Here is a 26250-nt window from a genome sequence, read left to right as displayed (position 1 = left end):
TAATCCAAAGCTGGCGTCTAGCATTAGGCAACATAAGATGTCACATCTAGCATTAATCAAAATGTAAGAACTGAACATTTTTTAGACGACTTTGGCAGTGTCCGTGATTTAGAAAAACATCAGCTATGCATTAAACAGTTCCTTAAGTGTCATTAAGCTATTCAGGCAATATATCAAAAACTTTGTTATTTCAAAGTGCACAGAAATACATATCAGATCATAATGTTATAAAAACGTTTGTCATTACCACATATCAAAACTGTCTAGTTATGTCATCTTTATTGATTTGGTGTGTAGGTATAATTATATGCTTAAAATGTTTATTTTATTGATTTAATATGTGAATATCCTTGTCTGCTTATGTACTTTATTCAATGAGGTTTGAGCATATCTGTTTTTATAGCTAGGCAGGACTTTTTGTATTTCCACACCCTTTCTTCAAGGTCTTTTCTTTTTAAGAAACCCTTCCCTCTTTTGACAAACTGGTTAGGTTGACCGCATTGTAGGTTTTGGTTATTTTTGATAATGCCAGGAGACAAGAAAGCATGAAAAATGTTACTGATCACGGATGCAAGAAAGGTTTATACACAAAACGATTTGAAGCCACAAGAGAGAAAACCTCTTGTGGATTTCCTGTTCAACATTCACTGCATTAACTGCTGTATGCTCTTTCCATTGTCACTTTGGTATCAGGCCCACGTGCCGAGTAAAGATGATTGGAATATTGTCGTCCTAACACCAGATAAGAAGAGTTTACGTGAAAATGTTTGCTTCACACATATGTCACAATTTTGACTCATGACAAGCAAACACTGCAATAGTTGGAGCCTTTGCTGTTGATAAGCACTTGCACAGTTGCTGCATGCGACAATAAACTCTTGCTGGATAAATCACAATCATGGAAATAAATCAAGTCAAGTCATCCAACTTTTTTGAGTGATGCGCACTTTTTACTTGCTAACCCGGACCGATATTATATTAAATTGATGTTGATGTTAAAATGTTAACTTTATCACGCTAAATTGTTATGACGTGGTAACTTCTGTAACAATGCACGTTCATAGTACAGCATCTAATTTTTATTTATTGAAAAAAACCATGCATCGTTTATTAAATACAAATGTAGAAAGGTTGAGATCCAGATGTGCGTTGTGCGGCATCGCCACTGGGTGATGCCGCCGAGGAGGACGTGCCTGACCCAAGATTAGCTTTTGCGTCACCGTCGACCACCAAAACAAGGAGGCATCTGTCCCGTCCCGTGTATGGCCCCTGCTTGTAGCGAGAATTAAACGTCGCTTTTCTCTGCTTATTTGCCTCGTCAGCCCCAGAAGGAGCCAGCTGGAGAGCGTGTTACGTCGCCCTTGATCAATAATGACTGATACGGATTGAGTGCGCATCTGGATTGGGACTGAGGCTGCGCTCACTAGCCACCTAGCGGCTAGCCGTGTTGTTGTTGTTTCAGACCGCTAGCCGGTCGGCTGCCTGGCTTTCTTGCCCTCTTTAACAACGACGAGGTAGCGAGTAGCTTGCGTCGCTTTAGGGACAGAAAAACCAAGACATAAAAGATGTAAATGGCTATGGGTCCGGAGAGACGGGAACTGGTACGTACTGTATGTTGGCTAAACCCAAAGAAACAGATGCTAGGTGGCTAAATAGCGAGCTAACGGGCCACGGATGGTTCTGCTCAGTGTAGCATCATTTAGTGTTATTCACGCGACACTCCGTGTTATAACGTTGTTCTGCGCTAAAGACACACGTAAGAACGAGTTGGTCTCACGTGGTTTAGTTATGTTTTTACTTGTGGTGTAAAGATTGCAGCAAATCCACGAAACTAATCAAGCTTTTTAAGAGGCTGTTTCTCAACCAAAAGTCTTGTTTCTCCATCATTTTACTTGTTACATTATATACATGTATATATCGCTACTCGTAACTTGAAAAATTATACATAATAGTAGTAATCCATAATCAATACTAAACAACGTAAAAACAAGGTGTGTACATAGATGTATAATTTGTATTACTGCAGATAAATATGTTTAGGGCGATTTTGTGAAATTGCAGCAGAGTGGTTGGGAATCATTTCTGTACTTGCATTCTTGTGTTTAATATTTATTTGATTCCCTCAATCACACAGACAGCACCAGGGATGGCCTCCCCCCTGCCCGTCTGCTTCCTCCTCGTGCTGGCGCTGCTGGCCCGGTGGCCCGCGTGCCAGGCGGGTGACTGCAAGGGTCACCGGCAGGTGTTGAGGGGGCCGCCGGGCTACGTGACAGACGGGCCGGGCAACTACTCGGTCAACGGCAACTGCGAGTGGCTCATTAAAGGTTTGCATTACAGCGTTACCACATTCTTTTACAATCCAGTGGGATCTTGTTTTTACCTTGCTTAGTATTGATTATGGATTACAACTATTATGTATAGTTTTTCAAGTTACGAGTAGCGATTTCCTCTTTTTGTCTTCCTATCCTTGCAGCACCCAGCAACAGCTATCGCATTGTGCTGAACTTCACCTTCATGGACACAGAGTGCACTTACGACTACCTGTTTGTGTATGACGGAGACTCCTACCAAAGCCCGTTACTGGCCAGCCTGAGCGGCAACACCCTGCCACAGCCCATTGAGGCCACATCTGGGAAGGTGCTTCTCTTTTTTTCGTGCAGGTCATCGCAACCAGTGTTGAATTTGGATTATGACGTTCCCGTTTTTCCAGATGCTGCTTCATCTCTTCAGCGACGCCAACTACAACCTGCTGGGCTTCAACGCCACCTACACCTTCTCCGTTTGCCCTGGAGCATGCGGTGGCCACGGTCGCTGCGACCCGTCCACGCACAAGTGCCACTGCCAACAGGGATGGGGCGGGGCGTCTTGCGCCACTCCCCTGTGCTCGCACTCCTGCTCGGAACATGGCCAGTGTGACAAGGTGAAGTTTGCAATGAGCGCCGTTAATAATGAGCGCACGTCTTCCACAACGCAAAGTGTCATTGTCATCTCTCTGCATCAGAAAGGAGAGCACTGCCATTGTCATGCCGGCTTCCTCGGTCACAGTTGCCAGTTCGGTCTCCATGACGACAGCGGGGCGGGGCAGTGGTGGCGCATCAGTGAGGGTGACCCCTACATGTCGCCCCGGACAGGCTCCGCTGGCGTGTACCTATCCTCCACTGGAGCCATGTACTTGTTTGGAGGTGACAGTCCAATTGGCTTATACTTTTCTGCTTGAATTTTCTTTCTTCCTTTTTTTTTTTCACAACAGTGTGGTTGTGTTTTTTGATGTTGTCATTTGTTAAAATTCCAGGATTTGACCTGAACAGAGCCCTCGGTGACTTGAACAAATACAACTTTACATCCAATCGATGGGAAAGCAGGTCTTATGGTCACTCACCTGTAAGTACAGTGAAAGGAGAAATACTTTTTGTTTTGCTTTGCTTTCGTGAAAGAATGCAAACATTCTGCACACTCTTTTAGGTTGGTGCTCCGCCACTTTGAGAACTATAAATTATAGAAGAATAATGTTTATTTTTTATGATTAAACTTTCTCATTTCACTTTTATATCGATTAAGTTCACTTGTGCATGTGAATGTAAAGACATTCATCCCCGAATAGTTTGAAAGAGCTTTGCAGCGCTTCCCAAAATGGCGGCAGATTGTAAAGAAAGTCGTTTTCTTCGTATATTAACGGCATTTTCTCTGCCACCAGTTGGCACGGCATTCCCACACTGCCGTGGAGTGGGGGGGAAACATGGTGATTTTTGGCGGGGAACTGGCCAACGGCTCCTTGGCCAGCGATGTTTGGATGTACCGTCCCCTGCAGGACGACTGGCAGCAGCTTGGCTTTCCCAACACCGGCGGCGCTCCCACTCTGGCCAATCACGCCGCAGCCGTAGTGGACGGGTACCTCTATGTGTTTGGAGGTAGGTTGCTCAACAAAAAAACATGAATGAAACATGTCAGCGGCCATCGCGGGAATGCTGATGAGCATGGCTCCACGTGAGTGCGGTTTCCACGTGTTCTATCCTAGGTCGCACTGAGGAGGACATGTTTTCGTCCTCTCTGTATCGGTTCAGCCTGCGGGGCTCTGGGCGCTGGGAGATGGTCCAGCCCACAGGTGGGAAGCCCCCGTCCACTGCCGGCCACTCCATGGTGTTCCACAGCCCTTCTAGGACACTTTTGGTCTACGGAGGTCACCGGCCGACCACCGCCAGGTACACGACCTCAAAGAAAAAGGTCGGAATGTCAGGTCGAGTTGATATGGAGTCCACTTGAAGCCAGAGTCGCAAATCAAGATGACGCAAGCGGCTAATGCAGCAGTCAACACTCGAGGCGCCTTCTTGTCAAATAAAACCAACTAAAGGGACACGCTTTTTTTCCCCTAGGTTTAGCGTGCGGGTGAACAACACTGACGCATTCCACGTGGACCAGCGCTTTTGGACGGCGTTTCGCTCCCGTTACCCGGCGACGGGGCCCCGGGAGAGAGCCTTCCATTCAGCCATCGTCATCGGAAACTACATGGTGGTCTATGGTGAGGCAAAATGCCCACACGGCCTCCCAGCTGACATAGCTTTCCTGAACTCGATTGACCAAACCTATTCTCCCTCAAGGTGGGAATGTTCACATTCATTACCAAGAGGAGAAGTGCTATGATGAGGAGATATTTTTTTATCATTTGGGCTGTCACCAGTGGGTGATGGCAGGGGAGAGATGGTCGCTCAGTGAGTTACTCTTGTCTTTATTTGACGTCTGTCCCTATTTCCAGTTTAGTCCGCCTGTATTTTATCCGTACGTTTTTCTGCAGATGGCGAACCCGTCAAGGGGCGCTACTCCCACGTCGCCGCAGCGATGGAGGGACGGGTGCTGCTGGTTGCCAGCGGTTACAACGGCGTCACCAGTGGGGACCTGATGGCTTTCAAAGTCCCGCTGTTTGTCAGTAGCAAGGAAGGTGACAGGGTGAGAGAAAAGGCCCTTCCACAAATGGTCACATTAGAGTCTCTAAACAAAACATCTGATAGGCTTCCGTATTTCGAAAGTTATTACGCCAACATTGCCACCGATTTCATTTCTGTGGCGTTTATATCAGCAACCAGGAAAAAAGGTTCCTGGTTTTTCGACAGTGTAAAAGTGCTTTCTGACTCTACTGTCAAAGTCATAAAATTGCCAGGTCAAGTGCCCCCCCCCCCCATCATAATCCACTGCTGTTTCTTGTTTAGGATGCTCTTTGCGCCGAGGCCCTGGATGAAAGCATGTGTTTGAAGAATCCAGAATGCAGCTGGTGCGAAGGCCGATGTCGAGAGTATCAGCCCACCAATCAGGTAATGTCGAAAAGATACAATTGGAACCGCACTGTCGGCATGACGCCTGCGACCCTTTTCCCACTCATAGTGCGGCAGCACCGGCTGCTTGGGCCTGGCGCGCTTCCTCTCCGACTGTCAGTCCTGCCTGGTGTTCAGCGGCACGCCGGCCACCCTGGCCAGAGCGCCCGGCGAATTCGGCTGGTGCGTTCAGAACGAGTCCTGCCTCCCCGTGTCAGGTGAGAGCCAGGAAGGGAGGAAGGAGGGGCGGCGGCGGTTGCACACTGACGGAAATATCTTGGGAGGGACTAGATTCGGCCCGGGCGCTGGTCAGAGATGAAAGATTTTGTTGTGGGGGTTTCCTCCGTGTCAAGGAAGGCTTCCTCAAATGGATGAGGCATTCAGAAAGAAGATACTAGTTGCTATCAATAGTGACTCGCTCTAAGTCACAATACTGATTTAGAGAAATTAAACCATAACAAATAAATACAATATATACTGTGGGACTAAAGAATGCGTTTTACAGTGCGTATTTTGATTAGCAGTTATTCAGATCATCGGACTCTTTGACTACCATATTGGCCCGAATATAAGACGACCCTGATTATAAAACGACCTCCTCTCAAAGTGAAGTCTAAGTCTAGCTGTAGTCTTGAAACAAATCTGAATAAGGAAAAACATTGCAATAAAATAATGCAAACTGCTACCGCTATTGTTGGGGAGCCTGAGGATTGCATAGGGGGTTGGCTCGGATGCTTATGCTCTTTTCGCTCCCGGGTGTCGGTCAGAACACAGAAGGGAAGACGTGGTTCAGTTTTGATTGCGTTACTGAATTATTGGCAAAAGGTAACAGGCACTGTGGCTTATAGGGGCATACAAGCAAACTGGCAAAAGGGTATAGGCACACGTTTGGTCGTAAGGATGTGAGAGCAGGTGTGTGTAGTGTACATGGGTGAGTCTTTGGGTGTGTGAATGTGATTCTTGTATGAAGCGTGTGAAGGGTGTGTGTGTGTGTGTGTGTGTGTGTGTGAGAGGGTGTGGTGTGCCTGTGTGTGGCTCTGCAACAGACAGAAATATAGCACGTAAGTCAACGCTCAACTTCTGACGTCACACAACACTAGTAGACGGCACACAATACATAACTAACTGCGCGTAACGTTTCCGGTATACTAAATAACCATAAATGAAATGCTCTCAGCAACACACTAAACATAAGTCATTGAGACAACAAAATACATTTGCTGGCGACCGTTAGTCGCCGTGCCGCTGCGTAATGGCTGTAGTCATGCGTGTACGCTAATTGTACGATGCAAGGCAAAGTTAAAGGAGCGCGCCGGAGCTGTCAATTAAACGGCGCGCACACGAAGCAAACCGCGATCGGACAAACGGCACAACAGTGGATAGTAGTAACAATGAAATGTATATACTCACTTTGTGTCAAAGACGCACACGATCACAGCAACATACTCAGTCAATACCAGCAACCTTTAACTTACCGCTGCGTACAAGTGAATGGGTATAATGTCTAGACCCCGAATGTAAGACGACCCCCACTTTTTCAGTCTTATTTCAATGCAAATAACATCGTCTTATATTCGGGCCAATACGGTATTTGTATTTTGTATTCCATAGTCCATTTTTTAACGGCTGGATAGCCATTCAGCCGTTTGCTAAGAAGCAATGACCACTAAGCATAAATAAACAAAAAAAAAATCAGTAAACCAACAAATGATATGCTAGCAGTTCCACATTTTTTTAAATTCTCGTCACTCTATTATGAATCTGAAGATGAGTTAATTGTGAATTTCTCTAACAAAGAGTGTAATGCTAGCTTCATTGGACAAACCTGTTGACTACAGCTTTTTTCCCCTTTCTAATACATCTGAGTGGGGTGTAGCAACCTTGACATTGAGAAAAACCTTGAAACACTTGGCTCAACTTGACCCAGCTGAGATAGAAGAGGTCACTCAAAAAAAAAACCTAATTTGATTGGCCTCTTCCATCTCTGGGGCACGTCAGCGGCTTTTGGCCACTCTCTGACTTGCGTCCGATCAGGCTCGTCGCAGCATTGTGGAGATCTCATGAGGTCAGATTGCGTTTGTCCGTGTTGCTGACCTCTCCCTCTCGATCTCGCAGAGCCAAGTGCGTGCCGTGTGGACCAGATCTCAGGGGCGTACGGCTGGTGGGGGGAGCGTACCCTTTTCCTAACCTCCCTCCACTCCTGTCGCACCGAGAACTATGTCCCGGGACTGCACCTGCTCACCTTCCAGCACCCCCGCAACGACTCCCAGCCTGACAAGGTACGGAGTCCTAGTCTCAAAGAGTTGTGCTTGTAACCCCCCCCCCCCCACACACACACACACACACACACACACTTTACAGACTGCATCCGCCTTTCCTTCCTCCAATGTTGCTTTTGTACCAAAAGATGGGATTTAGGTGCCTTGTTTTGATATTGAGAGGTACACCCAACTACTTTTAGTCAAATTTCCATAGTGTGTCCCCTTCAAAGTATCCCAGAGAATAGTGCCTCTGTTTATGTGTCTGCACTTGCTCCGCCCCATCCTCCGCCGTGCTCTGGCCAGGTGTCCATCCTGCGCAGTACCACCATCATCCTAAGCCCCACCACCGAGATGGACGTGGCTCTGCAGTTCAGGGGCTTCATCCACCCTCTTTGGGGGGCGCCGACGACTCCTCCGGCCGAGACTGTCTCCATGTGGGCTCGCATCCAGAGGCTCCACTTTGAGGCTCGGGTGGCATCGGGTCCCAACTCCAGCCAATTAGTGAGCGCGCTGCGCCGTAAACAAAACAGTCTTTCTCTGAATTAATTAAATGAAGTGACGAGCCAGATCCAAATTCTCTGTTGGGCTGTAGTTTGCTTCCCGATGGTTGTTAATGTTTCTTTTGTCTCCGAGCAGGAGGTGGTCGGTCGTTGGGCGGCTCAGCAGGAGAAAGAGCTGAAGCTGCTGTCTCGCCCCGACGGCGGTAAGCTGCTCTCCAACCTGACCAGAGGCAACCATTACCTGGTCCAGGCCGAGGGCTACCTCAACAACTCCGGCTCGGGGCAGACGAGTGAGATGGCCCTCATCTGGAACAGAACTCTGCCGGGAGGGAGCGTGAGTGTGTCTTTTCTTTCCTGTTCCTGTTTGTCTCTGGAACAGCAACATGATCTGTCATCTTCTCTCCTGTTGAACCCAAGGAAATATCCTTCCTCTTCCTGGAGCCCTATCGCTCGGGTTCCTGTTCAGGCTACATGTCCTGTTTGGCCTGCCTGTCGGACCAGTCTTGCGGCTGGTGCCCGTCGCTGTCCCGCTGCCTGCTTCGAGGCCCTGAACTAGAACCCTGCCCGGAGAGCGAAGCGATGGGAGAGGAGGCTCAGCGCCATCTGCTGCTGGCACCCCAGCACTGCACACTGTGCGAGGAATATCGGGACTGTTCCGCTTGTACGCAGGTGAGCGCCACAAGATTTTGCATGCATGAAAAAACAATACATTTCATGAAAGAAATCAACACTCCATTTTTTAAAAATCTTTAATTGCGATTTAACTTTCTTTAATTGATATGAACAAACTATTGGTAGAAAAACGGCAGAAGTATTTCTGCCAAAGTCAGAAATGTACTCCCTCTGCAGGACCCTTACTGCGAGTGGCAGATCAACTCCAGCAAGAAAGGCGACTATCAGTGCAGCAGGCGAGGACGCCTAGATGGCTCCATACGCCACCCGGCAGGCTGTCCCCGTGTCTGCAACCAGTGAGATGACAATTTCCTAATTGACTTTTTCACAACATGCTCTGATGGCATTTCTATTCGCTCCACCAAGGCGGAAGACGTGTTCCGAGTGCCTCTCCAACTCCAGCCAGTGTGCCTGGTGTGAATCCGCCCAGGCCTGCTTCTATTTCGCAGCCTACCTCACCAAGTACCCTTATGGCGAATGCAGGGACTGGTATGACAGGTAGCAATCACACAACACTTCTCGGGCGCACGTAAATTGCGCTGGTCATCTGAATTTGGCTTTTTCCCAACTTGCCAGTGTGCATTCAGTTCCGCAATGCAAGCAATGTTCCGCTCTCAACACTTGCACCGACTGCCTGCGCACATTCCAGTGCGGCTGGTGCGGCGACTACAACAACCCCACCATTGGAAAGTAAGCGCACTTGCCAGCAAAGATGACGCTGTGTCACGATGTTTTGGTTTCATCTTGTCATTTTGTTTTTTTAGATGTTTGAGAGGCGATTGGGCTGGAATGGATGAGCCGTCTGTGTTTAACTGCAGCGTGGCTGTCGCTGAAGCTCGAGCCGCTAAGTAAGTTCCCGCGAGCCAAACGAGGACACGTGCCATAGAAAAGAACAAAAACAAAGTTGTTCTTCTCCAGCCCTGAGCCGCAGACTTCTGCCCCGCCTCGTCCTCTGGACATGGAAATGGAGCTGGAGCACTTGGAGGTGGAAGAGCAAGATGGCGGCGTGTGGTCTTACCCTGCTTGCCCTGATGTGGAAGAATGCCGTCTGGGCCTGCACAACTGTCACCCCTTCGCCACGTGCATCAACACCCCCACCTCTTACGAGTGTCACTGCGACCGAGGTTACGCGGGGGACGGCACGTTGCACTGCAACCAGACGTAAGAACGTGGACCTTTTTCAATCTCTAAAACCATTTCAAAGGTTCTTAATATCTTCTGAACAAGCATTTGTCCGCTAGCCCAATGGTTGTTAGCATCATAGGCCACTTGTGCACTCCACCGGCAGATGCTACAATGAGTGCAGAGAAGGTCAGTGCAGCGGCAGCCCGCGCTTCGAATGCGAATGCTCGCTGGGTTGGACCTCCGATCCTGCCACTCTGGTTCTGAGCGGTGTCGAATGTGATGTGGACTGCGGCTGCAACTTTCACTCCACCTGTATTACTGCACCAGGCATTTGCGACGAATGCCAAGGTGGAAACGCAAATAGCTTATTCTTGTGTCCGTCCAGTTGTTTAGAACTGAATTTCTTTTCAGACTGGACAACGGGGCCCCACTGTGAGCACTGTCGCCCGGGGAGCTTCGGCTCTGCCCTGGCCGGCGGCGGCGGATGCTTGCAGTGCGAGTGTAACGGCCACGGCGACCCGCTACGAGGATACTGCCACAACCAGACGGGCCAATGCTACTGCACCCATAACACCCAGGGCCCGCATTGTGAGTCCTGCCTGCCCGGCTACTACGGTGATCCCAGGTAAGGGCACATTATGCAAATTCATCAAACTGGTCTAACTAGTTACTTCATCTGAAGAGACGCTTCTGCATCTCATCTTATGACAGTAGCACATTCCTGCTGGTCTATGCTGACATCTTTGCGGCCTCCTTTAGGAATAATGGAACATGCTACCGCCAGTGCCAGGGGCGCTCTGTGCTGCTCTCTTCCACCAATTCATCCCCTTCCGTTCCTCTCTCCTCATCCCTGGGCTGGAGGAGCGGCACTGAAGGCAAAAGCGGCCTCTCCCATTGCCTTTGGGTGCTGTCGGTGACCGAGAGCCTGGCACCCTGCCGCCCCAGGCAGCCGTGCCCGCCCGTTGCCCTCACGCTGCATCCCGATTCTCATACACACTGTAAAGTGAGTCAGCATGCTCGCTCTGCTTCTTTTTTGCCAACGCTGTTGAACTCACATTTTTTAAATGAAACTGCATCAAAATCCGACCAAAATCTGACCAGAAAGTAACAAAAACCGGCGTTTGAGCAGGACTCTGTATCTAGACGTTCATATGTTATGAATGTATTCATGTATTTATTTTGCAGAGCTCATTTGTGTATGTGTTTGATGGCCTTCCTCGTTTTCTGGACAACGGCGTCGTACATTCGGACCATAACTTGATCGGTGCATTTTGCGGCACCACCAGGTCACAGCCTATCACCGTCGAGGCCACCTCAGGTACCCCACACCCCCATGTAAAAGCAGCTGAATGGAGAATGTGACCCCCTGTGCGTCCCGCCTGCTAGGTGTGATCTCCGTTTACTTTGAGGCCAACGTGTCATCCAACAAACCCCAAGGCTTCAACGCGTCTTTCTGGGTGCGGCGGTGTCGCCAAAGCGCCGACGAGAGCGACGACGGGTCACCCGCGTGTCTGGGCGGCGCGCAGTGCCAAGCCGGGCTTTGCCAGTGCCCCCCGGGATATGGCGGCCCCTACTGCGACCGACCCGTTTGTCCCCAAGACTGTGGACTCGCGGAGGGCCGAGGCGCTTGTAATCTTGTAAGTTGCGTGATCATTTAACACCTATTCATTGCAGTCGGTGGCAGTGTGATATCATCAAAGTGTTGAGAGCCAACGCAGCTTGCGTTGAGTGGCAATGTCTTATCGATACCGTCGGCTTCTTTCAGACACTGGGGGTGTGCGTGTGCTCCGAGAACTGGGCCGGCCCGGACTGCTCCGTCCCTCGAGACAACAACAGCCTGATCTGGGAGACGCTGCTGGACACGCAACTGACAGTGGTACAGCTATGAATACAACCGCGCCGGCAACACTGAAGCCCCCTACAACGGCACCATTCATTTAGACATACTTTTTGCCCCACAGAATCAAGCCCACCGGTTCCTCCACAGGATGGGCCACTCTCTGGTTTCTGGACCTCACGGCAACCTTTGGATGTATGGGGGACTCTCTCTTTCAGAGGGCATTCTTGGAAATATTTACAGGTAACAGTCTGTTGCATATTAGGTATTCATTTTATAATATTTGGTGCCGTATTTCCCCAAATGTTGCTTATCCCATTCAAAAGACTCCCTCCCCCGAACAAAAATCTCCTCTGAGTTTAAGGAAAAAGCGCCGTCTGAAGTGTGGCATTTATTTATTTAGGTGGCACCCTTTATTTAAGGAAATTATGTATCGTCAATTGTCAACAGATATGTGATGACTGCTTTTGTCCTCGTTGTAGATATTCCGTGTTAGAGCGCCGTTGGACTCAAATGTTGACGAGTTCAGCGGACGAGGGCTCCGCTCCGGCTGCTCGCTATCACCACTCCGCCGTCCTGCTGAGCAACCATGAAATGGGGACCAGTCATAGCTGCATGCTGGTAGTGGGCGGAGTCACTCAGCACTCTGTCGCCATGGACACTTGGAGTCTCAACCTCAGCAGTTTGGTCTGGAAAGAGCACAAGGTAGAGAAACGGAATTGTCATGCGGAACAAGCTATGTTCGGACCTCTAACTGATTATCGTTCCCCTTTCTCCATGCGGCAGACCTCAGTGCTGCCCCCGGTGGCGGGCCACACGCTGACAGTGCGTCGGGACAACTCGGTGCTCTTGATTGGCGGTTACTCGCCAGAAAACGGCTTCAACCACCACCTGTTGGAGTTCAACCTGCACAGCGGAAACTGGAGCGTGGTGGCGCACAGTGGCACGCCGCCAACAGGCCTGTACGGCCACTCGGCCGTTTACCACGAGCAGACTGACGCCGTCTATGTGTTTGGAGGTTATCGTTTCCATGTGGAGGCCGTGGAGCCGTCGGGAGAGCTTTACAGCCTCTACTACCCCAATTTCACCTGGTCGCTCCTGGTACCCTCGCAGGGTAATAAGGTAAGGCGTGTTGATGCCCGGGGCATGTTTTCCTCAAACTCCCATTTCACGTTTCACTTTTTTTGCAGCCCCTCTCCCGTTTCTTCCACGCCGCAGCCCTGATGAAAGACACCATGGTCATCGTGGGGGGACGGACAGAAGTGGAGGATTACAGCAACTCTGTGTACTTGTACCAGATCAACTGTAACACCTGGATCCAACCAGGTGGTCCATCTTGTCTCGCTGCGTCTTCCATCTTTACGTGCTCGTGTCCCAACCAACGTCACATTTGTATCGCCCAGACTCTGGCATCGGCGACTCGGTGAACCGCTCGGTGTCTCTCGCCATGACGAGCTGGGGTGGCAGCCTCTTCCTATCGGGCGGCTTCAACGGGGTCACCTCGGGACGACTCCTAAACCTAAGGGTACCCGCCGACCCCTGCGCCGTGCTGGCCACGCCGGAGACCTGCAACTCCACCACCGGCAGCTGCGTTTGGTGCCGAGGGGCCTGCGCATCTTCTGATAGTGCCGAACGGTAACACATCAGCACTCGGTTGTGGTCTCCTTCCAAAGCGCAACATGAATTCCCTCTGTTCTTCGTGATAGAATGGGCTGTTTGACCGCCCAGTCGGCCTGTTCGCCAACCCCTCGCCAGCCAGATCAGTGCCGCAGGCTTAAGACCTGCAGCGAATGCCTGGCCCGACATCCCAAGACATTCTCCGGTCCATCGCAGGTGGTCCCCACCCTGGTGTCATAGATCCTGATGCACACGGCCACTCATGTTGAATCTTGAATTTTCCTTCACTTTTTCAGCATGCTTTCCAGTGCAAGTGGTGCACCAACTGCCCCGAGGGGGCTTGCATCAGCAGCTCGGTGAGCTGCACGTCCGAACACGACTGTCGCATCAACCAGCGTGAGATCTTCCTCTCCAGCAATTGCACCGAAACCAGCTGCGAGGCTTCCGACTGCCCCAAGTGCACCGCGTCGGGCAAATGCATGTGGACCCGCCAGTTTAAACGCACGGGTACTGGTAGTCGTATTATTACAGTCTAATCAGGGAAGGGTAATAAATTGTTTAAAATTGCTGCCAGAAGGCCACTCACTCGGATTAACTCTTCACCAGGCGAGACGCGGCGTATCCTGAGCGTGAACCCCACCTATGACTGGACCTGCTTCAGCTACGCCCTGCTCAACGTCTCGCCCATGCAGGTGGAATCTTCGCCGCCGCTGCCGTGTCCTCCGCCCTGCCACACCCTCCTCAACTGCACCCTCTGCCTTGGCTCCAGAGGTTCTGACGGCGGCTGGCAACACTGTGTGTGGAGCATGGCCTTGCAGCAGGTAAGCTGGGAGATGCATTGAAAGAGGGCCTTTTAATTGTTTGCTTGCATAACAGACCATAACAGCGACATAAGAGAACTTAAGCACTCAAGTTCCTCCAATGTGATCCCGTTTCCCCAGTGCATGAGTCCGTCGTTTGTGCCGCTGCGATGCGAAGCGGGCCAATGCGGTCGCCTTCTCTCGGGCGGCGACTCCTGCTCTCCCCAGTGCTCCCAGCTCACCCAGTGCTCCCAGTGCATCGCCAGGCCCCAGTGTGGCTGGTGTGCCACCCGTGGGGGCAACGGAGCGGGATACTGCCTTCAAGGAGGACTTGACGGTGCCGACAGTGGATTTGGGATGGGCTCTGCCCAAATGTTTGAAGCCAAGCTTTAACCACTGCACTGCATTCTTGTCCTCACAGGAGTCAGTGAAGGGGTTTGTCCTCTGCGGAACAGCAGCTGGTCCTTCCTGCACTGTCCAGAGGAAGACGAGTGCGCCAACGGCCATCACCACTGCAACAGCACCCAGGACTGCCATGACCTTTCTCAGGGATACCACTGCACATGTAAACAAGGCTACATCCTCAGCAGGTGAGCTCGACAGTCACCAACCTGGACACCAAAAACTGTGCTGGAATGATATAAAACTAGTACATTGAGGTAAAAGCCTGGTCTGGAACAAATTAAACTTCTAAGTCAAGCTAGCACTGCCTTCAAAATCACATTTTCTACAACATGTCCCATTTAGCGAATTTAGCGTTGTATCCCAGAACACATTGTTGTCAACCAAAAAGGATTGAGGTGACACTCACATTTTCCTTGTCATTTTCCCTTGATCTTGTTACTAGTCTCAGTGGTCATTGTGAGCCGGTGTGTGCGCAAGGCTGCGTGAACGGGACCTGCGTGTCCCCGGGCGTGTGCCGCTGCCACTTTGGCTTTGTGGGGGACAACTGCTCCTCCCAGTGCAGCTGCAACAAGCACAGCAATTGCGCCAGTGTGGCCAAGGCCGACGTTTGCCTGGAATGCCACAACAACACCATCGTAAGTCAGCTGCATTTGCATTGCATCATACGTGCTGGCTGGGTGTTTTCACGCTTTCACCTTTCTCCCGGTTGTAGGGCAAGCATTGCGATAAATGCAAGCCCTTGTTTGTGGGCTCAGCCAAAGGCGGCGGTACCTGTCGACCGTGTCGCGAGTTCTGTCGGGGGAACAGCGCTTTGTGTCTGTCCCGCGATGAGCACAAGAAGGCCCAAGAGAACCCCCGGCGCTTTCCCCTGGAGCCCAACAGCGTGAGTAGCATCATTGGGTTCGACTTTGGTCTGAATCAAGTGTATCGCCTTTAATTTAAAAACAATAAGCTCAAAATTAGTACCGTATTGGCCCGAATATAAGACGACCCTCATTATAAGAAGACCCCCTCTTTTTCAAGACTCTGGTTTGAAAAAAGAGTGTGTGTGTGTGTATGTGTGGTTCTGCAACAGACAGAAATATAGCACGTAAGTCAACGCTCAACTTCTGACGTCACACAACACTAGTAGATGGCACACAATACATAACTAATTGCGCGTAACGGTTCCGCTATACTAAATAACCATAAATGAAATACTCTCGGCAACACGCCAAACATAAGTCATCGAGACAACAAAATATATTTGCTGGCGACCGTTAGTCGCCGTGCCGCTGCGTAACGGCTACTCGTATGATGCTAGGCAAACTTAAAGAAGCGCGCCAAAGCTATCAATCAAATGGCGCGCACACAAAAGAAACCGCGATCAGACAAACGGCACAACAGTAGACAGTAGTAACAATGAAACGTATATACTCACTTTGTGTCAAAGACGCACACAATCACAGCAACATACTCAGTCGATACCAGCAACCTTTAACTTACAGCTGCGCACAAGTGAATGGGTATAATGTCGAGAGGACCCCCACTTTTTCAGTCTTATTTCAATGCAAAAAACATTGTCTTTTATTCGGACCAATACTTGAGAAAGAAAATCATCGATAACGGCAAGTGGGCTTTTCAACAGATCCACAACTGGGTGTCGGAGGGCCCCACTGAGGAGAATGCCGTGTGCGTGAGCTGCCAGAACAACAGCGTTGGCGACAAGTGTGAGAGCTGCCTTGGCGGCTACTTCCTGCTGCAGGGCAAGTGCGAGAAGTGAGTGGCCGCTGTTCCTAAGTTGCTAAGCAAAGTGACCGACAATGTGTACTGACGTGCCGGCTTAGTTAAACGTCACATTGACACAGAATATAATAAGATTTAAAAGCAAATCGATGACCTTCCAATTCCAGGTGTCAGTGTAACGGCCATGCAGACACGTGCAACGAGCACGACGGCACAGGTTGCCCGTGCCAGAACAACACGGAGACCTCCTCCTGTCTCAGTAGCCCTCAGAGCGACCGCAAAGACTGCTACAGACAACAGGTACCTGGTTGAACTTTAATCTGCGCTGATGCCGTCATTCAAACTTTTCCCACATGCGCGCAGTAAGCGGGTGTGTGCGTACACCCAATCGTTTAGCTCAGGATGATCTTTCAGGGACATCCCGTATTCTGACCCGTCTTATTTTCTCGATGACCTCAAAAATTGTGTCCTGACTTTGCTGATTGACTTTGTCAAACCCCCTCCAGTGCGCCAAGTGCAAAGATTCCTTCAACGGCACGCCGGTGAACGGCCGCCAGTGCTACCGGCAATTCAACGTGGACACCGAGTGCTGCTTCGACCCCACGTCGCAGACCAACTGCTTCCACGACCCGACCATCCGCAACCTGCCGCGGGGGCGCACAGTCTTCTTCGCCGCCCAGCCCAAGTTCACCAACGTCGACATTCGTGTCACCATCGACGTAACCTTCGGAGAGGTGGAGGTCTACGTGTCCAACTCGCACGACACCTTCATTGTGGACGTGAATCGTCGCTCAGGCGTCCACGCCATCAAGATCGAGGAGGAGTCGCGAGGGGCCGCCGCGGCGGACAAGGACTCACCTCCGTCGCCCATCAAGGTGTTCGCCAACACCTCGTCAGGTCTCGGGGGAGGCTTCATCTCCCACAATCCGCTGCAGGCCAAGCCGCCGGGCTCGGAGCGGGAGATTCGCGAGGAGCGAGCCCGGGGCCTCATTTCTTACATCACAGTTTGGAAACCGCAGACAGTTCTGATTGTTCGAGGCGTTCGGGACCGGGTAGTCATAACCTTCCCGCACGAGGTGCACTCACTCAAGTCCAGCCGCTTCTACATCGCCCTCCGAGGGGTGGGAACAGTGGCCGACCAGGGCGAGTCCCAGGGCCTGCTCTTCCTGCGCCAGGACCAAGCCCACATCGACCTGTTTGTCTTCTTCTCTGTCTTTTTCTCCTGCTTTTTCCTCTTCCTGTCCGTCTGCGTGCTCCTGTGGAAGGTCAAGCAGTTCCTGGACTTCCGGCGGGAGCAGCGGCGACACATCCAGGAGATGACCAAGATGGCGTCGCGGCCCTTCGCCAAGCTCACCGTCTACCTGGAGCCGGACGAGCCGCAGCTCATCTACCTCCCGTCCAGCGGTGGCGGCGTGGCGGTCGCCCGCCCTGCCAAGCTCGCAGGGGTGATGGTGGGCCAGAGGGGCCGCACCGGGGCCGTGTCCTACAAACACGATCTGGGCTCGGGACCGGCCGGGCACCATCAGCACCACCTGCCCCCCGGCGGGGGCAACAACGGCCAGCACTTGCCCCTGCACTACCTGAATGCCCACCACTACACCGGCACCACCACTGGCAGCCAGGTCTCGCTGCAGCACCACCCGTCCACGTACAGCGGCTACCAGCACTTCTGCCGCTCGGACCCCTTCCTCTCACAGCTCATGGGCTTCTCCTACTCCTCCTTCAAGGTGGGGCCCATCACTCTGGAGCCCACTGACGACGGCATGGCCGGGGTGGCCACAGTCCTCTTCCAGCTGCCCGGCGGAGTCTTGGCTCCAAATCGGGCCTGCTTGGGCTCAGCGCTGGTGACATTGCGGCAGAACCTGCAGGAATACTGCGGCCACGGCAATGGAGGCGGCCACCCGGGTGCGGGCGGCGGCCGCAAGGGGCTGGCTGGCCATCAGCACCTGACCACTATGGCCATGTAGGCACACGGCGAGGGAAGAGAATCGCTGTCGTTTCCTCATATAGTGGGCGACGCCTTCGCCAAGTCGTGCTCAGCAGTCCGGAGAGTGGACCCTGAATCTCCGCTTGAGCTTCTCCATAATCCTGCGTAGGTTTTCGCTTTGTAATCAACTTGGCTTCCTTCCACATTCCAAAAGCACCTTTGATGAAGCGTCCTAACAGTCCAGACCAGAGTGTTTTGGAATTTTTGTTTATAAATGCCTGTAGAAAATGGATTCACGAGTGGCATGCTGAACAAGTGGTTAGCACATTTGCCGGCCTATCAGCAGATCTGGATTTGGATTTCCTTGGAAACGTCTCCCGTGTGGGCATGCTTGGGTAGCTTTGCTTCGTGTACGCCACATAACACAAACATGCCTGTTAGTTTCATACATAGTGTCGGGTAACCTTAATAGGAAACTAGGATCAATATGACAAGTGCCCGTACAATAGGAGAATTCAATATAAAAATTGCACAATACACGGCCGCATAAAAGCATTTTGTGTGCCATATACAGTCGCCACATTTGAAAGAGTTCTCTGTGTCACGTCACCATACAACTTGGTTATCGTTGCGGACGTGGCATCTCGGGGCCACTACATGAGGAAATGCGCTCAGTTCAAGGGCCTTAAAAGCCTTCATTAAAGCGTTCTGCTCAAGTGTACTGAGCTTATTGAACACATGTACATACACTGTATGTTGTTTTGTTGTGAATATGAAGTGTTACGGCGTTCGGCGCCGACCGAGCCGGCTGTCCTTAAGAATGCACTAATAGACACGGCGTCGCTCTTGCTCACTGGGGTGGTGCCATGGTGGACTTTTAACTTGACTTGGTACCTCCCAAAAGTGACAATCAAGCTTGCAGTAGAGTTGGTTGATTGTTACAGCTGGAAAATAACTTTCTTTTTTTTTTTTTTTTTTAACCCGGTCAATATGCTTTTTGTGTGTGTGTGTGTGTGTATGTCTTTCACTCACTCGATACGTTTTGTTATTTTTCCAGCACATCTGCCTTGACTGCTTGCCTTGTCCGTGGCTTACGCTACTCCAACACAGGCGGGGAACCTAGTTCAGTTTACTAAAGTCCTTCGAGGGCCTTACTGAGTTGATGATGATTGAATCCCATGTTTGAGTCCTCAATGTGTGAAAGAAATTTACAGTTTACATGCGTTTCCAGTTGAAAATATTATTTCCGAAATCCTTGACACAACTGCAAAGCTCACTTGGAAAGTTAGGGAAAACAATTGTCCACGAAGCCACATTCACCAACAGGAAATTGGCCATTTTATTTTGAAGGCCTTCATTCTGAATCAAACCAAATGTGCCCTAATCAGAATTAGGTATCCTGGCATAGGTTCCCTGACACCAAGCGTTGATGGAAATATGTCGACTTCCTGTTACGGTGGTAATTTATGTACTTATTTAGGTTTTGTAAAAAGAAAAGTCTTGTTCTGTGTTTGACGCTGGCAATAATTTAATGACAGTTTGAGCCTTTGTGTGCTGACACTTTATTGTATGTGAAATGTTTTTGGCTGGTTTTGCTTGACTGCTTTTATTTGGGGTGACCCGCCTCGCACAAATGATTGTATTTCCAATCGTAGCTTCCGTTTAAATAATACTGTACGACAAATAATGTGAGAGTTTTCCAAGTGCAACAAAAATTCTCTTCAAAACTTCTCCTGAGGAGAGATGTTGACAGCATTATTATTAGTTGTGAGACTGAATGACTTACCTTGCTCCACTGGTAAGATTTTAGTTTGGGTTTGTTTGTGTTTGTTTTCACACTGCACAGAGCCAACTAGTCCCGTGGCACTAAAAGTCACCCAAGCTCATTCATTGATGAGACAATTTGGAATGGTGCTACAGTATACGTTAACTCCTGCTATTTATAAACCTCCATCAATAAGCATTCATGCATTCTTTTTCCTATGGTGTATTTTATTTTGTTAACATGAGTATATTTGGACATAAACTTTGTTGTGAAAGAAGGGAAGTGTTGATCAAAATATGGCATTCTCTGTCCTGTCAAATAAAACATCTCTGAAATATGATTGTAATGATTTTACTCACTTTACGAATTAGAGTGAAATGTATAAAATGAAAATTAGTAATTCGAAAACATGGAATAAATAAAAGAGGCGTGTCACAGGGGTCTCTTTAAATATGGACGCTCCTGCCGCGTGCTGATTGGCCACGTATCCAGGAAGTTTCCCTCCCTCGTCATTTTTACACGGTCATCAAATCCACGAATGAAGCAGGTCAGTAAACAAGGCGTGGGCGTGGGCACGTCTTCATTTTGATATGATCAAAAGAGCACTTGTGCAACGGTAGCGCATGAAGCCGGGATATGTGACTTCGGGGCGGAGGTTCAGTCTCGCCACCGCGGCCAGGTTACTGCTGTTAGCCGCCATGCTAACGCCATTACGCTAGCCGTGGGCGACACAATCACAGCGTCGTTATTGTGGCCAGCTTCGCTTCACGATCGGCGCTGCCGTCATCGCTCAAGTGCATTGCACGCAGGACATAAACGATGAAGGTGGAGTGCGCGGAGTCTGAAAACAAAGCGACGACGGACGACATCGTTACGTTCAAAAGTGAGGACGAGCCGTGGTCACGTGACGAAACGGAGGACGACCCACGGGAAGATTGCGCCGATGGACGCGACCTCGACATCCGAATCAAGGAGGAGCCGCACTGCGTGCAGATCAGCGAGGACCACTATGAGCTAGATGCTCACCGCCCATTCAAAGATGAGCTCGACCCGGATCTTCAGGACGAACTTGAGTACGAGGCGACTGTCAAGGAGGAGGACGACATCAAAGAGGAGGAAGACGAAGAAGAAGGAGAGGGCGAGGAGTCACAAGATGGAGACCTAATGGAGGATGACGAAGAGCAGGATGACACAGGTAAGAAAAGGACAATAAAGGAAAGTCATTGTCCTTCTTCCAGAATGCGCTTTGGAGCTGAATCTCATCTCCACTTTCCTTTGATCTTCTCTTAGTGTCATCACCCGACTTCTTCCCGTGTCCTCACTGCGACGTCTCTTTCACAAACCTAGACTTCCTGGAAAAGCATGTCAAGTGGGTCCACCAGAAGGAGTACCTGGCCGAGCTGAAGAAATGCTTCTCGGACCACGATGGGATCCTCATCCCGGAACACGCCTGCGCGACTTGCGGCAGCACCTTCAGCTCCAAAGTCTACCTGCGGGTCCACGTGAAGGAGGCCCACCCATGCGCCCCGCCCCGCCGGCTACACCCGTGCCCGACGTGCGCGCGCAGCTTCCAGTACTTGAAGAACCTGAAAAACCACTGTCAGCGCTGGCACAGCATGTCGGTGGCGATCAGAGGCGGGCACTTGTGCTGCACCAACTGTGGCAAGAGCTTCGAGGCCACCTGGGGGCAGGGACCCCACCTGTGCCATGCGCCGCGCGCCGAATCCGAGGAGGAGCCCATCTGCCTGGACGTGGGCGTGCAGTGTGGTGAGTGCGGCAAGAAGCTTCGCACGCCCCAGAGCCTGGAGGACCATATGCGCACGCACACCGGCGACCGTCCCTTTGTGTGCAAAGACTGCGGACGGCGCTTTGTGGAGCGCAGCAGCTGGCGCCAGCATGCCCTGATCCACACGGGCGAGAAGCCGCACAAGTGCCAAGTGTGCGGCAAGGCCTTCCAGAGGGGGCACCAGCTTAAGTGCCACCTCACCACGCACTCAGCCAAGAAGGAGTTCGCCTGTGGCCAGTGCGGCAAGGAGTTTGGACTCAAGGCCAGCTTGAATCTACACCTGCGCATGCACTCCAGCGACAAGCCCTTCCACTGCCCCGTGTGCGCCAAGAGCTTCAAGACTCGCAAGAACCTGCGCGTGCACAGCAAGCTGCACGACGGTGACAAGACGCACCAGTGCAGTGACTGCGGCCTGAAAATCAGCGACCTGGGCGCGCTCAAGATCCACCTGCGCACGCACACGGGCGAGAGGCCCTACCACTGCACCGTGTGCGGCAACAAGTTCATCCGCCTGGCGCACCTGCGTAACCACCAGCGCACACACACCGGCGAGCGCCCCTATAAGTGCGACCAGTGTGATAAGAGCTTCACACAGTCGGGCGACCTGGTCAAGCACAAGCGCACGCATTCCGGGGAGAAGCCCTTTGAGTGCCCAGAGTGCCGGCGCCGCTACACCTCGTCCGGCGACCTGGGTAAGCACCGGCGCAGTCACACCGACCTGCGGCCGTACGTTTGCCAGGAGTGCGGCAAGAGCTTCCGCCTGTCAGGCCACCTGAAGACGCACATGCTCACGCACACCGGTGAGAAGCCCTTCTCCTGCCCCAACTGTCTGCGCAGATTCGCCCGCTCGCACCACCTCTCTGGACACGTTGCTAAGTGTCGCTGACTCGCCAAATGTGTGTTTGGCTCCAAATGACAGTGGAACCTCTAAAGTGGAGTTTGCTAAGCGGTACCCTGCAGCCTTACCACAAATATAGAGAAACATTTTGGAGCTAGGTGAGATGGACCTCTGATGTATATTGTCTGTCTACCATGTTTGTGTTCATTTTGGTGCCGATGTACACCCCCTCCCCCTTATTTATTTATTTTATAATTGCAGATACAGTGTTACCTTGACTTTGGAGGTTAATTTGTCATTGTTAGCAAGTCACTTTACATGCACGTTGAACGCAACTCCGCATTCATGAATTCCTCGTTTTTTTTCCCCCCTTCATTTGGCACAATGTTACTTCTCCATCAGGCAAAAACCAGAACTGACGTCCGGTTGTATCGTCAGCAGCATGTTGTGGCTACGCCCGCACAAAAAATGACAAAAGCCAAAGAACAAGCAACCTTGTGGAGTTAAATTCTGAAGTTGTCCGGGGTCTGTGCAAGTCTTTGGAGGAATATTTACAATTATAACAGGTCAGAAGAGTCCCAAGTTGACTTTAGAGCAGGGGTCTCAAACTCCAGTCCTCGGGGGGGCCGCATTCCTACATGTTTCCCTCGTTAAACACACGCGACTCAAATGATCAGGTGTGTTTAACGAGGGAAACTTGGAAAACATGTAGGAATGCGGCCCCCGAGGACTGGAGTTTGAGACCCCTGCTTTAGAGGTTCGGCTTGGAAACTGACGCACAATCTCGTGCTCTTATGGTTTTTATTGGTAGGGTGTTTTTTTTAAAACTAGTTTAAAAAACATTAATATTACAACGTGGTGTCCAATATTGATCCATCTTTACTAATCCGTGCTGTACCAATTGTAAAAAATGTATTAAATTATATGGCCAGTGTATTAATAGTCGTGTGTGTGCGTGTAATTAATCTAAATATCATGGCATCTAAGCGTGTGAGTAGACCACAAGTGTTCCATAGAAGCAATGAAACGAAGGAACGAAGCACTGAATAAAATTCAAATATGTCCTGGAGGGGTGGGTGCACTTCCCAACTTTGGCGACGCCGCTAAATACAGCACACGTCAATAGAAGTCATATTTGGTCAAAATTTACCTTATCAAAAGGCGCAAATGCTGCAAAACTATGTTTATATGCCTCAAACCCGTCTTCAATCATGACAACACGTTCCTCCAAACGTTAAACGTCTGCCACTGTTGCTGCTGTGATTTGGAACTAGTGATGTAAGAAATTGAAGCTAATCATTTACTATAGCCACCAAAGTATACTTCCAGTCGAATTTGAGGTATATAGACTTTAGAAGTTCAAAAGATTAGCAGAAGGCAATAATTGAACCGATAAAGTGAATTCAAAACCTTTTTGTCTGTATACATTTGAATTATTTTAAGATAATTGCTGAAAACGTAAAGGCAGAGAAATAAATTGTGGCAATGAAGTGTCGAATGCTTTTTGACAATTCCAGTTTTGCTATTCGGAAACCGTGCATTTGAAATATATTGTAGTGTGTCCTTTGGGCCACCAGAGGACCGTCTACCTCCTATTTACTACTGATGGGGTGGAAAAGGGCAAAGGCAACATGAAGCGCGAGCTTTGGTCAGATGACAAGCCAAAACATTGGTTGGATGTCAACACAAATGTGCGTGAGTAGATCACATTATCAAGAAGGTAGATTAAAGCCCAATTTTCTCCACAATGTAAGGAAATATTGTATTGCTGACTTTAGTCTGAGGACACTTTTGAAATTAATTGTACTTTATGTTGTGTCTGGTTTTGGTGCCAAATGCCAACACAAATTTCATCATTAAAAAAAAAAACGCGGATGTAGTTCTAACCTTACCAATTTCACATTCTAAAATACGTATTTATGTTTTTCCTAACCCATAAAGGTCCAGTAATTATTGTCTCACTGCTGACCTTTTCCAAATTCCCCCGTTTTTTGCATTCCGCAAAAAAAAACAGTTTTCTTTGGATTTCCGATCCAAAGGAAATAGACAATTTGTCTGCTTTTTATTGAGCCGCGCCGACATCCCAAAATTGATTGGCACTCGAGCGCATTGAATTACCTTGGAAAGACCTGCTTTATTTTTCCGGCGTTTTCTCGTTATCTGTCGATTTGATGCGTGGCCCCTCATTCATTTACATCCCAGCAAAACGCGGCGGCCTCCAACCTGTCACCGTCAATTCCCTGGCAATTGCGCCATTATTTTTATGTCCGCAATTACGAGGACAGAGCAGCGAGCCGCGCAGATAACAAAGATATATTTCGGAGTAAATAATATTGAGTGTACCTTTGTTTAAAGCCGGAATCGATACTTTCTAAAGCGTGTCCATTTTTCATTTAGCCGCGCGTGGGAGGGGCCCTGAGATGAATGGGTTGGATCCTCTAATTCGCCCGCTTGCAGTTATCATAATTGTTGAACAAGCGCCGCTTTTAAAGATCGGGCTGGAGGAGAGACAGGCCGCACAAAGAAAGCTAATAGCTTTGGAAAATTGAGATGGATCACGCCGTGCGCCCCTCCCCTTCATTTTTCCCCACCGGTACGACAGGACAAATATGTTCCTGGGATGAAGAGGTGTTTGTCTTTGCGAATGCAATCGGTGACTAAAGGCGCCTCTGTTGTTCGTCTTCCGCTTGACAACCGCACTGAAGAAGCGTGCCGCAGTTTCCTTCTGAAGCCACCAGGGGGAAACAAATCACTGCGCAAGAAGACGGGTTGGGGTGGTGCTTGGGGGTGCTTGGTCCAGTTCGGGAAAAATTTGTGGAGTATTGGTTAAATGCCGCATGTCGCCTGCGGTCACCATTGCAAAGACAAAAAGTGTCTCGACACCGCAAGGACGGTCACACATTTTCCGAGTAAGTGAAAACTATTTCAGAATACTTCATCCAAACGCAAATTTGTCAATTTTTCATTTGCAGACCTCAAGAAAAAATGTTTTCTTGCTGCTGTGGCAGATGGGCTGAAAGGCATACTGAAGTGTTTTCTGTACATTTGCAGTCGCCGACTTGCTTTTCTTGCATATTTTGTATCTTCCGGCCCTTGAGCCATTTTAGTAATCAGGCAAAATACTTGTCTAATGGAAAACTATTGCTTTGGCGCCATCTTGTGGCAACTAAATAGACGCAGAGATCTGTGCGTGAGCGCAGCGGTGTCGTGGCGCTTAGTTGGCAAGGCAACAGACAACCTCAGTCGTTGATCTACAACATTCCCACAATTCCCCAAAACCAAAATTCACTAATCTAATGTTTGACCCTTTAGCCACTTCTACATTTGTCAACCAATTTACATCATTTACTTTTTGCCCATTCCAAGGTTAAACTGTTGAGCTCTTTCGTGTTTTTCATCCAAATGGTAATTCCTAGTTTATGACTGCGTTAGAGTAGATGATGGTCAGACCAGAACTCGCCTAAAGATTAATTCAAAAGTCAAAATCCTGTGGATTTGTCATGTGTTCATTGGACGCTAGCGCCATTTTTGTTTTCCGCATGGACAGAGTGCGGCGGTGCGCCCCTGACAGCGACCCTCTTACGGCTCCGGCCCAAATGGCTTTTATTCACCCGTCCGGATCTTTGGCAACAATTTACCCGGTGGCTGGCGCTCGTGTTTGTTTCCATTGTTTTCACACGCTGATGCAT

General features: G+C 50.0%; 2 protein-coding genes across 4 annotated transcripts; both read left to right on the top strand.

Moving 5' to 3' along the window:
- Positions 1 to 1179: 1179 nt before the first annotated feature.
- On the top strand, positions 1180 to 20277 carry megf8 (multiple EGF-like-domains 8). Of its 2 annotated transcripts, XM_061288621.1 has the most exons (44): positions 1180 to 1601; positions 2135 to 2324; positions 2474 to 2637; positions 2711 to 2920; positions 3002 to 3182; positions 3293 to 3381; positions 3695 to 3908; positions 4016 to 4199; positions 4371 to 4516; positions 4596 to 4706; positions 4790 to 4941; positions 5202 to 5303; positions 5374 to 5521; positions 7419 to 7582; positions 7868 to 8065; positions 8201 to 8398; positions 8482 to 8733; positions 8914 to 9032; positions 9103 to 9234; positions 9313 to 9426; positions 9501 to 9584; positions 9655 to 9897; positions 10025 to 10209; positions 10273 to 10486; positions 10621 to 10864; positions 11047 to 11179; positions 11248 to 11498; positions 11627 to 11737; positions 11823 to 11941; positions 12181 to 12403; positions 12485 to 12820; positions 12889 to 13024; positions 13102 to 13333; positions 13405 to 13531; positions 13612 to 13822; positions 13922 to 14136; positions 14257 to 14452; positions 14537 to 14705; positions 14963 to 15155; positions 15233 to 15403; positions 16148 to 16278; positions 16413 to 16545; positions 16752 to 17867; positions 17973 to 20277. In XM_061288621.1, the coding sequence occupies exons 1-44, from the start codon at positions 1572 to 1574 to the stop codon at positions 18210 to 18212; spliced, it is 8511 nt and encodes a 2836-aa protein (XP_061144605.1). In that variant the 5' UTR covers positions 1180 to 1571; the 3' UTR covers positions 18213 to 20277. The 2 variants fall into 2 exon arrangements, with proteins under 2 accessions (XP_061144605.1, XP_061144604.1); XM_061288620.1 differs by having other exon boundaries at positions 1181 to 1601; positions 16752 to 20277.
- Positions 20278 to 20409: 132 nt separating this feature from the next.
- On the top strand, positions 20410 to 23503 carry LOC133160703 (oocyte zinc finger protein XlCOF6). Of its 2 annotated transcripts, none has more exons than XM_061288623.1 (2): positions 20410 to 21132; positions 21285 to 23503. In XM_061288623.1, the coding sequence occupies exons 1-2, from the start codon at positions 20757 to 20759 to the stop codon at positions 22607 to 22609; spliced, it is 1701 nt and encodes a 566-aa protein (XP_061144607.1). In that variant the 5' UTR covers positions 20410 to 20756; the 3' UTR covers positions 22610 to 23503. The 2 variants fall into 2 exon arrangements, with proteins under 2 accessions (XP_061144607.1, XP_061144606.1); XM_061288622.1 differs by having other exon boundaries at positions 20411 to 21132; positions 21228 to 23503.
- Positions 23504 to 26250: the final 2747 nt, after the last annotated feature.

Source organism: Syngnathus typhle, linkage group LG10 (assembly GCF_033458585.1).
Source record: "Syngnathus typhle isolate RoL2023-S1 ecotype Sweden linkage group LG10, RoL_Styp_1.0, whole genome shotgun sequence".
NCBI classification, from domain to species: domain Eukaryota; kingdom Metazoa; phylum Chordata; class Actinopteri; order Syngnathiformes; family Syngnathidae; genus Syngnathus; species Syngnathus typhle.
This window is presented reverse-complemented; position numbering and strand designations above follow the sequence as displayed.